This window comes from Cydia splendana, chromosome 6 (assembly GCF_910591565.1).
Source record: "Cydia splendana chromosome 6, ilCydSple1.2, whole genome shotgun sequence".
Lineage (NCBI taxonomy): Eukaryota > Metazoa > Arthropoda > Insecta > Lepidoptera > Tortricidae > Cydia > Cydia splendana.
In genome coordinates this window covers 17,700,954-17,715,925 of record NC_085965.1, presented here as the reverse complement: position 1 = coordinate 17,715,925, position 14,972 = coordinate 17,700,954, and the positions used below count along the sequence as shown (strand labels likewise).

The 14,972-nt window shown below is 37.4% G+C and overlaps 1 protein-coding gene and 1 long non-coding RNA gene across 2 annotated transcripts in view; one reads left to right on the top strand and one right to left on the bottom strand.

The window, feature by feature from the left end:
* Nucleotides 1-14,972, bottom strand: part of LOC134791805 (uncharacterized) — a 470,284-nt gene that overhangs the window by 430,855 nt on the left and 24,457 nt on the right. The gene's annotated exons all lie outside the window — the stretch shown is intronic.
* LOC134791745 (uncharacterized) overlaps nt 6,446-14,972 on the top strand; it is a 131,782-nt gene continuing 123,255 nt past the window's right edge. Inside the window, exons 1-2 of the mRNA XM_063762887.1 lie at nt 6,446-6,644; nt 14,413-14,566. Of these exons, the coding sequence (XP_063618957.1) occupies nt 14,543-14,566 (24 nt within the window). The 5' untranslated portion in view covers nt 6,446-6,644; nt 14,413-14,542. The remainder of the gene's footprint in view (nt 6,645-14,412; nt 14,567-14,972) is intronic.

Here is a 14,972-nt window from a genome sequence, read left to right as displayed (position 1 = left end):
ATAAGATATTTCGATGACAAGTGACAATAAGATAGGAATATAAATTCACCATGCTCATAATGAAATTACGGATGGCCAACATAACCAGTTTTTGTTTAACAATTAATATTTAACAATCGTCAATCCAAAACATAAGATAATCTGTTTTAGTTTTAATTGAAATCAATCAAATAAATAAAACGTATTATTCAAGCTTAGAAAGGACGGCCCTAAGAAATAAAAAACATATTTTTGTTGTAAAGTTGCCATCCTGTATGTCGCCAGGATTGTAGTAGGAGAGGATTGTAGTCTGTGCTCACCCGCCAAATTGAGGCCAATGCCGCCAAATTGTGTTATTAAAAAAAAACAACAAAGGGCGGGAACGAAACGTCATATACGGCGGATGTGGCACAGCGACCGCAGTGCAGCCATTTGCAAATATGAAATAATATACTAGTGGCTCTGTGAGCTGTAGACCTCGCGAGCAGAGTTTAAAACTGAATAAATGTATGGTTCCGTTGTTTTGAAGAATTTAGAGAATCTAATTTGACCATAAAAACTTAACTATCAATTGCTTACAAAATTCGGGAATTGGTTTAGATATGCGACCTGTAGAGTAGAACATATGGACATACGAAACAATTTTTGGCTAACAGGCCAATTCAAACTTACACTGATATCAGAAAGACATCTAACTGATGTCATTTAGTTTATCGTGCATTTCACTCGTTCTTGTCCGTACATGTATTGGCGCAAGCGAGACGCACGATGACTACTAAATAACATGATAAAAATATCATCCCGATGTCAGTGTACGGTCGATGCCCCTTAAGTATACACGTCGCCATACTAATTGTATAGAAAAGTGGATAGAGTTAGACCAAGAAAAGTCTGCAGAGATTTTGACAGCACACGCAGTTCCAATGTTATTTGTGCCAGTGTCAAAATCTCTGCAGACTTTTCTTGGTCTAACTCTACTTATGTTAGGAAACCAACATTACCTTTGAATTAAGGGGTCATCCATTAATTACGTCACACGAATTTCTAGGTTTTTTTACCCCTCCCCCCTTCCTTGTCACACTTGGTCACATTTGGCAAACCCCTCCCCCCTGGTGTGACGTCACATTTCTTCAACGAAATCGGCAAATATTTATTTAATATTTTATCAAAATATTTTTGACAAAAGAAATATTAGTAATTTTATAACCCAACTGAGAAATAAAATTAAACGAATAAAAACGAGTATCGTTTCAAAACCTTGTTATTTAAATGATAATTAGCGTATATACATTTTCGGTTACTGATGAAGTTAAAGTGACGTCACAAAGTTTATGACTCCCCCCTCCCCCTTGTCACAACATGTCACATTTTCTTGACCCCCTCCCTCCCCCTAAACGTGTGATGTAATTAATGGATGACCCCTAACCTGTAAACTGCAACTAAGAAGCTTCGTGCGCGAGTGTGGCCCATAATTTCCGAAAACCATTTTTTCTTCGAGGCAATTACTCCGTTCTCATATTTTGCGTTGCCCATAATTTCCCGAAATCATTCATTCTCGGTAGCAATTACTCCGTTCCCATATTTTCCCAATTTTCTTCCGCAATCGCCTATTTTTAATATTTTTAAATTAATATTTTCCTTATAGTTTTCGTTCTTTTAAATATCTAGGATAATATTTTCTTGTTACTGTATGTTAATAGTGTAGTAATTATATTTGTTACTTGTAGGTATTTCACATACAACAAATATCAAAAACACTAAAATTAAAACATAATCTAAAAAACTGCAAGTAAAAAACCAAACGCTGTCAGCCAATAACTCTAACCTACCTATCTCTGGGAGCAGATTCGTTTTTAGGGTCATCAAAAAAAAAAAACCCTAACCTACCTATCTCTGGGAGCAGTTTCGTTTTTAGGGTCATCAAAAAAATAACCCTAACCTACCTATTTGAAAAAAACCTGGTTATATAAACATAAGTGGAAATTGACTCCTGGAACAGCCATGCCCTTGAACTAAAACCGCTAACAAAATGTTCAAACAAAAACTCAAACGAATACGCTTACCTCGCGCTTCGCGCTCGGTTGATCAATCAGCAATACGATGTTTAAGTGCAAAAAATAAATAAAAAAAATTGCATTTACTGGGGATCGAACCGGGTACCTATCCCATATCCTTGCTTATAAGCGTCTTTCCAACTGCGCTATGATAGCATTTAGATGAGCTGACGAAATTTGGTTACTTATTCTCGAGTAAGAATTTAAATATCTAATCTAAAGAGAATAAAGTGTATAGGGGACGTGCATGAACTATAGGGGGCAGCACAGGAGCCGTCAGATCTTTGGCGCGAAGCGTAGATGTGTAGTTTATGATTCCGATGTAGCCCACGAGATGGCAGAACCTACTAATGCACAAGGAAACGTACTTACGAGAACGGTAGATGGTAGCACTTGCTTTGGCAATGTACATGTGCACATATGTTTCCGATTCAGGCCACAAGATGGCAGGCCCTCCACCGCGCACGGTCCCTATAATGGGCGTGCGTGAACTATAGGGGGTAGCATAGGAGCCGTCAGATTTTTGGCGTGAGGCGTAAATGTGACGTTTATGCTTCCGACGTAGCCCACAAGATGACAGAACCTACTATGCATAAGGAAACGTACCTACAAGAACGGTAGATGGTAGAACTTGTTTTGGCAATGTACATGTTTCCGATTCAGGCCACAAGATGGCAGACCCTCCAACGCGCACGGTCCCTATATGTAGTAGAGGGTTATTGTCATACAAAATTTTGTAGTCACAGTAAATTTGCTGCCATCTTTCGATACAGGATTAAAATGAAAATGAAAAAAAAAAATCAATAAATGTATAAATGATTTTTTTTTATTTTTAGAACGCCATATGATTTTGACCCATGTTCTTTTACTGATATGAGTAAAAATTGTTAAATATAAAATGGTGTCGCCATCTAGACGAGCATAGGCCAAAGGTATGGCGCCGTATATTCAAGAATCAAATTTTCTTTAAAGCGCAAAAAGCCATCATCTCTTGCAAAAAATAAACGAATGCGCTTAGCCCGCGCTTGATAAATAAAAAATACGATTTTTTTAATTTTTTCAAAATAAAAAAGTAAAATATAAAACAACAATTGATACGAAATTTAAGTATAAAAAAATACAAAAAGTTATGTAGCAGCATACAATTACTGGGGATGGAACCAGGGACCTCCCTATGCAAACAAAAAAGCGAACGTTTGCAAAATGCGCCCTGATAGTTCTTACTAAAGCTGACGAAATTTAGCTACTCATTCTCAAGTAAAAACTAAATATCTAAATACCGCCGAAACCAGCGATACAAAATTTTCTGAATTTTTGGCCATTTAATCTATAAACATATATCAAAAAGAAAAAACTCTTATGATATCGATACGACTATTTGTTTAGGCGACAGATATCACGACTCCGCCATTTTTAAAAAATTCCAAAAACCGGATTGACAAAAAAAAATTATTTAGTCATAGAATCTGGTCACAAAATTTCATGAGAATCGGTTAACAATTGCGACCTGTAGAGGAGAACATCCGGAAATACAAAACTAAATATCTAAATACCGCCTAAACCAGCGATAATTTTTTTCTGCATTTTTTGCTATTAACTCTGTAAAAATGTCTCAAAAAGAAAAAACTCTTATGATATCGATACGACTATTTGTTTAGGCGCCAGGTATCACGACTCCGCCATTTTTAAAAAAATCCAAAAACAGGATTGACAAAAAAATTTTATTTAGTCATAGAATCTGGTCACAAAATTTCATGAGAATCGGTTAAGAATTGCGACCTGTAGAGGAGAACATCCGGAAATACAAAACTAAATATCTAAATACCGCCTAAACCAGCGATAATTTTTTTCTGCATTTTTTCCTATTAACTCTGTAAACATGTCTCAAAAAGAAAAAACTCTTATGATATCGATACGACTATTTGTTTAGGCGCCAGGTATCACGACTCCGCCACTTTTAAAAATTTCCAAAAACCGGATCGACAAAAAAAAATTATTTAGTCATAAAATTCGGTCACAAAATTTCATGAGAATCGGTTAAGAATTGCGACCTGTAGAGGAGAACATCCGGACATACGAAAGCAAAATGCCCGAGTCAAAACGTAGACCTTCGCTTCGCTTCGGTCAATTATTATGACGACCTTTTGGGATGTATTGACTTCCCGCATTCAATAGGGAGTATTACTGCAATGTTCTGCCGCCAGAGTGCAGCACTAGTCTACATAGTAAACCATAGAGTAACTTATACATACCTACTAGGCCTTAAACAGTTTTTTGACAAATTTTCACTAGTGGGCCATTTTATTTAAAGTTGTCCCCTACACTTTTTTTCAAAATTGGGATTTTTTAAGATTTCCTTACATTTTTCGATCTTTCCATTCCGAAACCACCATACAAAGTCTATGAAAAAATGGTAACGTAATGGGAAAAAAACCTTGGGACACTTTTTTTCTCCTATTAGGATAGAAAGAGCTCGTGATTCTGAGTAGAAATAACATATAAATTCACAAATTAAAAAAAAAGTGTAGGGGACAACTTTAAATAAAATGGCCCTAGTAGGTAGGTATGACATGCATCAAGATGCATGCCTACCGCGAAACGCGAAAATGAAAATTTCGTTATCTGCCTCTATCGCTCGAATATGCTAGAGTAATTAGAGAGGTTAGATAACGAAATTTTGATTTTCTTGTTTCGCAGTAGGCCTCCAGATTGTGATGGCTTGTGGTACTGGCGCCCCCTACGCAGAATTACGCTTAATATTCAAATATTCCCTAGTAAGTTTGTGACCCAAAGACGGACATGACATGTAGAGTCAGACCAAGAATAGTCTGCAGCGGATTTGATAGCCCACGCAGTGAAAGAGTGAAAGTGTTATTTTAAATGTCAAACTTCTATGTAATTATGACGTATAAATGACACTTGCACTGCATGGGCTATCAAATCCGCTGCAGACTTTTTTTGGTCTGACTCTAACATAAACAAATGAATTTTAAACATGGGGGCCACTTTTGGGGGGGTAAATGAGAAAATTAAAACAGTTTTTTTAAAGATAATTATAATAATCATCCTGAAGAGTACACGGCCCATTTTTCCTCAGGTATGAAAATATGGACTCTTGGCGGTCTAGCATGACTTGCGTTCTCGCGCGCGACTCCATACATCTACCTACTTAAATAGCGCGACTTCAAGTATGGACTCACGCGCGAGAACGCAACTTATGCTAGACCACTTGGTTGGGTATTTTTTATGGCATTTGTGGGGTACCTATCTATTTAGAATAATACACATTGAAAGTCGTATAAAATTCTAGCACAAAAACTTTCTTGAGTTAAAATTATAAATAACGCTTGACATTATCAATATTATCATTGGGTTAAGTTGGACAGGTCGTTTAAAAAGAAAAAGTGGTCTTAAGGATGACTCACGTTAGACCGGGCCGTGTCCAGGCCGGAGCTTCCGGCGCTTACGTTTCTATGACATGACAGGCGGTCACATGATGCTTTTCATAGAAAACGATGCGCCGGAAGCTCCGGCCCGGTCTAATGTGAGTCATCCTTAAAGGAAAGAATCGCTCCGAAAGTAAGAAAAATGTCCTCTCACGTTCTCCCGTTCTAAAAGATAAGTTACCTTTAAGATAAGTGTTTCATTTCAAAAATTGACACAAATATGATGGAATTAGGGTGATTTTCGACACTAGCCGAAACAACAAACATTTTGAAGTTGTCGGAATTACCCGAATACACCCTAATAACTTCACGGCCAGAAATAAAACTCATAAAACTTTGATAATCCTAAGGAGAAATATCCATAGGCGATGCTGGGATTGACAATACCTACGAGCCATTTATTAACCCACCCACATGTGTAGCTTAGCCGCATAATTAGCTTTTAAAAGTATCTACTTCAGAAGTATGTTTTTTAAATAATTTTGCACAATACCTAGTGGTGCATCGTGCATCGCGTAACCACGAGGTAGCTATCGACCTTTCCCCGCCCAGTTATAGTATAGCTGCCCGCCCAGTGCCGCTATAATGTAGTGAAGAGACACACTTCCGTCGATATTGGTATCGAAATGAAAAAGTGCTGCCTGGTTACCTGCCAGTGCCACGGCTCTCTTCGGTGCCCGCTTATACATACATTGCTGCTTGTTTTAAATAGATCAATGTCTGTTTAAGTTGGGTTTAAGTACAAATGGTTAACTTTCTAAAGTTGTTATTCTTCCTGTTCAATTTCTTTGTCCAATGTCATTGCGTCTCACTCTTTTTAAGCAAAATGTGAGACACTTTGGACAAAGATATTGGACAGATGAAATACCACCCTAACATACCTACACTAGCAGCTGATTTCCCACAGCACCATGCCACCATCGACTATCGAGGTTTTTCCTCTCTCGTCCCTAGCAATCGCTTCATTTTCCTCAGTTCCAATTGAAGTTGGGGGAGGACCGCTCGCCGCGCCGAGCCTTCCCATTCACGAGGGAATTACAATTTCCCAACACGAAGTCACGCGATAATAAAAAACCTTTCAGACCATAATTTTATTTAAAACGAAACATGTGAGCTTCTGACGAGTTAAGTATTGCTTCATGCCGGTTCCGATGCCGATATAAAAGTAAGTATTTGAGATTGGCGTAAGTTAGCACATCAGTTGTTTGTTACCAAAAGTCGTTTCAGCAAAGGTACTGATATCCAATGCCTATTAGTGGGGTTAATGAATGTTTAGGTACTTTTATGATGTAGTCACTCGAATAAATTCTCATTTCGTGACTTTTCTTCAATACGTAGTACTCGTATTATTTAAGTACCTAATGTACGTAGGTACGTTACGAATGTGATTGACCGATATAAGTTTTAACCTGATAATTGTACCGCAATGCACTTAAATACAGGTTGCTATTGTTCTTGAACCAAGCGGACAAAGCGTTTAGGATCTGAAGGCGATTTTTATGTTAAGAGAGGAAGAACAGGTATACATATTTATAATCATTTTAAATAACTCGATTAGGTAGGTACTTATCATGTCAATAGGTAAATGTTTGTGACACTAAGCACGAACACTAAGGTTTCAATTTTTGTTAGCTAATTTGGTTAAGTAGGTACTTTCCACCCATCACAGTGGGGGTTTGCACTTTGATTTTGGGGACGACGATAAGAGAAGTGACTACATTACATTATAAGTAGAGATGCCCCGAATAGTGAATTTGGCCGAATACCGAATATTCGGCCCCTTTCTCGGCCGAATACCGAATATTCGGCATGAGATTCGAACATTTTGAGTAACAATTATTATGAAAACGCCATCAAAGCACAACGTTTGCTAAGATATACATAGTTTTAGGTTGAACAGAATTAATGAATGTAACTTATAGAATCAGACCCATGATAAAAATAAAATATTTTGTAATCAACAATGGTCAAAAACCTGCCTTCGTATTTAACTACTTTCCAAGAATACATTTTAAATATTAAATATACCTAGTTTTTGGTTACTTTTTTGTGTAATTTTTCTTTTTAGGTAGGTGCAACAGATATTCGGTATTCGGCCGAATAGTAGGCAACATTCGGCCGAATACCGAATATTCGGCAAAGTTGCCGAATAGGCCGAATACCGAATAGTTGCCGAATATTCGTGGCATCTCTAATTATAAGTGCCTATTACGCATAGGTAAGGTACCTAGTTAAGAGTCCCCAGCCAGCTCGGTTCTCCATACAAAACGCTCTCAATTAAAAAAAAAACTAGCTGCCTAGATTGCTTTGAAACTTTGTAAATAGGATAAGGTATATCTAGTCCTGTAATTAGTTTATGTAGCTTCAGATACCATAAGTACCTAAAAAACAACAGCGAATTTAAGTTTTTCATACAAAACTTGTTTTTGCTCTATTTTCGATTGTTTTATAAACTGGAGCTATATAAATAATTACGAGGACTAGATATAGGTACTTCATGTCATTGTATGTGCAAAGTTTCATTACAATCCACCAAGTAGACTATACTAAGTTTTAAAATGAGAACGAATTCTCCATTTGTATGGGAAGGTAAAATTCGGCCGAGCTTTCTGGGGACTCTTAAGTGCTTGAGAATCGCTTGGTACCTGCTTTCCCAAGGGCAGACCTCTTGAAACCTCTTGGAAGTCATATAAAAAATTGCTCATAAATATATCTTTCTTTACCCTGCCGCCAGTGCCGCCAGCCATATATTTTATTTACACAAAAACGGCAGACCCACAACACAAAAGGGACATGTTTTCTAAGTTCAACCATTGAGAAATAAGTAAGATGGTTTGACCATTGTCTTTCTCAGAAGATATAACAATTGATTATTTCTGGCCGGAACATTTCTGTACCTACTTAAATCCACACGTGGCCAGCACAAGGCACTTCTTGGGATTTTGTAAAGCAGGTAGTGGTCCTTTTCTATTTAGCGTGTTTAGGTACCTACTTTGTACTTCGTCGGCAAGTATCATCATCACGATATTCTAATGTTTACGTAGTTGGTCAGACTGCGGGATGTAGGTACATACCTACTTATACCACGTAATGTACCTATGCAACGAAATTAGTAGTAGGTAGGTAATGGGCAGCGAGAATCGGTTAAGAAATGCGACCTGCAAAGAAGAACATCCGGACATACGAAAGCATAATTGCCCGAGCAAAAATGGAGACCTTCGCTATCGCTCGGTCAATGAAATGATTGGGTTAATCCAGAATCCAGATAAGCACATATCGATGTACCTATGCCTATACAGGATGATTTCGGGGTCGTGGAGCAAGAGAGCCAGACATCATACAGAATCCAAAGATGAGCCTAATGATGTTGTTAATTATTGTTTATCATCAATAATGATAATTATTTTCCAGATGACAAGTAGGAAAAAACATTTTTGCATACAACTTGGTGACCCTACTCAATGTGACGTCTTATCGCTTTCCATACAGCGTATGTCAAAAGTCATAGGGTTACCATAATTAATTAGTATAACATTAATATTACTTGAAAAATAAGAATAATTAAAGTAATTATCTTTGAAACAAATACTACCATAATTATGATAATGTGGATCATTTACAGAGTCAGATAAAGTGGTTCTGGATCACGACCCAGATATCACCCTGTAGGTAAATTAATTTTAGTACAAAAATGTCACAAATGTAAACTTAGCAAACTTATCCAATCTTAGGTAGGTACTCGTAGTTTTTACTAAACTACATATATCGTTTATCATGTTTTATAATATTTTTTTACTTATGGTTGCTTAGTCAACTAGGAATCCTTAAGGGGCCGGTATATGACGTTTTCGATTTAGACCTCACTTTGTAACCATAATTTGTTCAATAAATGTTTGATAATTGCATTAAATTACACGTAAATTTATTCACGAAGAAACCGTGTACCGACTCTTTATGCCATTATATTTTGACATTGGAAATGTCTTTTCGTTCGCTCCAGTATAGGGTCCGATTTCACGAAAAAGTGCGATCCCCTTATATCTCAGAAAGTTGTGAAGATATGATATTAAAAAATAGGCTCAAAAGACGCATAATCACGAGAGCTGTAAGGTGCAAAAATAATTATTCGAGAAAGTCAAAAACAAAAAAAGTTATGGTCGAAATAGTGAAAATAAAATTCAATTTTTTCCGAATTTTTGATTTTGGTGCTCGATAATTTAGAAACGAAGAATGATATCAAAAATTTGAGAAAAACTGCTCTGGATAATTTAGTCAGCTACAATTTGAGCCTAAAACAAAGACGATCGGGTTAAGGGTTTGCCCTGTAGCCTAACCTTAAAATAGTCAAAAAGTCAGAACGACATTTTTCACATGACATTAATGACTTTATGTTTCGCAAAGTTCGTTATCGGTGTTTGTTGTGAATTATCGGGATTATGACGGCAGAATAACACTTGCACTGCGTGGGCTTTCAAAATCGCTGCAGATTTTTCTTGGTCCAACTCTATCTATCGAGAGGGAAAGGGAGAGGGAGAGGGAGAGGGAGAGGGAGAGAGAGAGGAAGAGGGAGAGGGAATTTTATTCGTGAGCACAAACACAAAATAAAAACTTATACAGAGAAACATAAAAAAGAAAAAGTGCCACGAAATGGTCTCACCTCAGCATGTTGCTGGCGGCTGCTAGCAGATAGCTGATGCTGAACCCTGGCAGTACCTAGTGGAGCTCGGGTTTAATACAACATAAGCACACGCTGTTTTGGTCATCCGACTCGTCTTGATGAGCACTTAGGAGAGTAGTACCCAAGATAGAGCTGATGCTGAACCCTGGTTGTACCTAGCGGAACTCAGGTTTGGTGCAACATAGGCACGCGCTGTTTTGGACACCCGATTCGTCATGATGATCACATGGTAGAGCATTACCCAAGATAGCTGATGCTGAACCCTGGTAGTGCCTATTGGAACTCAGGTTTGGTGCAACATAGACAAACGCTGTTATGGTCATCTCTCGTCGCGTCAAACTGCTGTCAACGTTGTAGTTTTATTTTGTAACTTTTTCCTTATCCAGACTTTCTCGTCGCTCAGCGACAATATTTTTTCGAATTCCGTAGATTCATTTCCAATGTGCTCGATAGTCGTGTGAGGCACGAAATCTGTGAATTTTTAATTTGCTGTTATTCTCTACAAATCGACACTAAAAGTATCAAAAAATCAAAATATGGAGTTCCGTTTGAGACAGAAGCAAAACAATTTTGTCTTTGACAGTAATTGAATTATTGTATGATTTTGGAAGCTAGATAATTCAGCTACCAATTTATTATCGATTTATATTTTTACTCACAAAGACAACACAGAAATTCAATCTCAAATGTAAACTTTCGAACAATTTCCATACATTGACGACATCACTCAAAATTCTTCTTCAAGTCAGATGCCCGTTGGGGCTACACCGGAGCACACGTGTACTTCTTCAAATGAAAATGACAGCTTGATTTTCTTGCTTTTGTCAATTATATTGACATTAAATCATATACGCACACGAGAAAGCATACCAGTAGATAAAATGTATTTCAAAAAATAGGGTACATAAATAACAGCTCGCGTCTCATTTAAATTTCATTTGCTGTTATTTACGGGTCATTATTGTTGAAAACCGCAGTAAACTATCTTAAAATAATACGATTACAGTCGAATTTAAGTATTATCTTCCTTCAAAACTCGCTTAAAATGAAAAAAGTTTAAAGACTCATCTTTACTGATTGGGATCAATTTTTATTATGCTGGTATCATTTTGCGTCATTTTAAAAACGTATTTGACTTCTGTATGTCAATGAATTTTGATGACAACTGTAATCTTGTATTATATTATAGAACTTTTATATTAAAATATTGCATATTAACAGGAAGAGTTATGTAATTCGTATAAGTAATACCTGAAAGTCTTGTAACTAGATCTGTAATACCATGGATTGCGACGAATAAATTATTATGATTATGCCGTTCGTTCCGTCTATATGTATAATGCGTGTACGTGCTGTTCTCTGAAAATCTTCAAGAAAAAATAAAGGCTAGACCAGCACTAAGTACTAGCAAGTTTTTGCGGCTTTGGAGACCGAGATGAAGCTCACAGGCCAATAGCGTTGTGGCCTGGTTATTGTTATGTATACCTATGTATCGAATGTTTTATAAATTTACTATAAAAAGCAATGTTTTATTTCGATTAGGTCTACATTTTGTGCATATTGCATATCTGAAGTATTTTCGTACTAAACTTGAAACTTTCGTTGAAACTAAATAAAATAATTATTCCAAATGTACAGTCACCTGCAATTTATGTTACACAACGAAGGCCGCAAAAATATCTGACACGATCTTATTTGTAGAACCATAAGAGCATGTCACATATTTTTGCGACCTTCGAAGAGTAGGTACCGTCATTACTCATTATCATCAACTTTGCCCGCTTTTTTTTTTTAAACACGAATTTCTCAAAAAACATCACATCATATGACTTTTTTTTGCTCAGCACGTCCATTGTGATCAAACGCATCAGTTTATGTGAAGAAAACATTTTTTTATCGTGTTTTTACCCATTTTTTTGCGTTTTAGAGGGGCGAAAAGGGCAAATAAAAAAATATCCGGGTTTTTCGCCAACATTGCCCACGTCAATTTGGTATTCAAATACAGCTCGTATATATGATGATGATGTCTAAGGATCACTTAAAGGTTTTGGGCAATCCTACCATTCCCTGTTAATAACTTAGCGATAAGTGTAAAAACTTTTAAATAAATTTGCTGGGCAATGTTGCCTACCCGTTTTTGCCCATTTCCAAATAAGGCTCGCCTAAGCATTTTACAAAGGCTAGGGTTGTCACTTTTGAGAAAATCTGTTACAATAGTTTAATGACCAAAAATATGATTTTTGTTATGTTTTCATTCGTTAACGGGATAAAACATCTAAATAAAGGATAATAAGACAAATTAAATACAGTATATATTTATAAACTTATTTTAGTGTACAAACATAACCTTCTTTTACTTGCGAAGTTGGGTAAATTAGATGAAAGTGACAACCCTAATCCGTTTTTGGTGGTGGGCAATGTTGGTATGGATGCCAAATTACCGGATTACTTTGCCCACCGCTAAAACTTTTGTGTATTTAGGCCTTATTAGTTTAAATCTCAATAGACATAATCTATGCTTCATGTGTTATAACTGAAACCCGGAATATTTGTCAAAGGGTTCTCAATTTTTTCTACTTGCATTCATTATTTATCAATTTTTTGCCCGCCGAAATATACCCTATATTAGACAACTCGCTCAAACTCAAAATTCCCAAGTCAAGTTATGCACAAGTTTGGCATATACTTTGTCAGAAATATAACCAATTTTCTACTAAAAACAGCAGGGTGGCCATAACTATTATCAATTTTTCTACATTAACGAATTTGTTTAAAATTGTCGTTTTGGGCAAAGTTTCCCTGGAGGCAAAGTTGGCGCTAATGACGTAACATATTATTGCAGGTGACTGTACATAAATGTTTCGGTGATTTTGAGATTATTTTCCAGGTTAGTTTACTAACAATCAAGTTATGCAGATACCGATTTCGTGAACGTATAAGTAGTAAGGTACCGCTATTGTTTAGCGATACCGATTATTTTTGAAGGTAAAATTATACCGGTTGAAATATAAAGATATTAAAATTACAGCAGGGACAATCATTTTTTATAGGTGTACCTAAACCATCATTGGCCGAGCGTTAGCAAAGGTCTCCGTTTCAGCTTGGGCAAAAATGCTTTTGTATGTTCTCCTTTGCAGATCACATTTCTCAACTGATTCTCGTGAAAATTTGTAAGCAGGTTCGATAGAACTATTCTGTTTCGCTTTATCCGCCAAAATGGAATTGCCACCCTGCTGAAACTTTATTTATTTAAATTCCTATTGAATGGATTTTGCACCATAGGAAAAACCGTATAGAGTAGTAAATAACATTTTACATCTGACTTAATGACATCTTGTTTTATTCGCTTTAATTGTACAAAACGCGTATCTCGACAAAGCAATAGTAGGTAGTAAAACAGTCAACAATCAAATGAATTAAATAGGTACGTCACGTGTGACATGAACAGACAAGCAAGATTAAATGCATTGTTTCTCTTTCATCTTTAAATGGAATGCTTTTACCCTCAAAGGAGGCTAGTGGTCAATACTAAACTAAAAGTCCAATCTTAAAAAAACATGATGGGTCACTGACCTGTCCCAGTAAAGTGAGGTAGTGTGCGTGAAGTGCGCTTGTGTGTGAAATGGGGTAAATTGACAGAATCTGATATTTTACCCACCGCTACCGTCGCCTTAAGGGGCTACCCGAGGTTTTCATCAATTATTGACAAGTTTTGAATCGTATCTCCTTTTTTTGCACTACAGATAGAATTATAAGACAAACGGTTATCGGTTTTTTAATCTTATTACTTATTTTTTTATGAGTTTTTAAACATTGTCTAAAAAACACACTTTTTTCGTATCTAGTTTGCTGTGAGAGATCTTACAGTATTACGAAATCTACATACTTATTTGGGTTCATCTTTGACGTCTCGAAAAACGTGTCTAGGGTTTTAATTTTAAACTACTTAATTAACACAAAAGTTATGGCCAGAAAACCAGTTTTTTATGCCTAAAATTGTTCAACTTTAATGCCAAATATCTCGATGACAATGAACAAGTAAATATGGGCCGTTGCTGTTAATGTGATAAGCTACAAAAAACAAGGGATTTAGATCGAAGGTCATTGGCGTGGGGTAGCCCCTTAAGACACATATATTTCATGTCATGATTCGTCGAAATATGAGTGACAGCAGGTGACAGCATTGTTCAGTATGACCACATTCACTCCACAGAGTATGATCAGGCTTAACAAAGTCATTCTGTTTTTTTTTCAGGTGAGGAGTACGGTCCTCAGGAGATGGTCAGTTCACCCGGGCGCACAGAACGGCCACGAAAATTGCTCCCCACGGGCACGGCAGTCCGGCGCGCGCGTACATCGCCTACCACAAGCTCGGCGGCGCCAGCATGGACACGCAGACCCCGCCGCAGGTACCTTTCATACTCCGCTTGGCCACGACAATTGCTCCCCACGGGCACGTACCACAGGCTCGGCGGCGCCAGCAGCATGGACACGCAGACCCCGCCGCAGGAACCTTTCATACTCCGCTTGGCCACGAAAATTGGCCTCTTGGCCTCGTGCGCGCATACCCTTACGCCTTGGCTACGAAAACTTAAGGATGACTCACGCTAGAACGGGCCGTGCCCGGGCCGAGGCGTCCGACTTGTCATTTTCTATGACGGCTGATAGGTGATCTCGATCATGTGGCGCTTTCTATAGAAAACGAAGCTCCGGCCCGGCCCGGGCCCGGTCTGGCGTGAGTCATCCTTAATTCCCACAGCAGTTTTAGGTAGGTAGGTGCCAACACTCATCTGGAGTTTTTCCAGTAGCACTTCA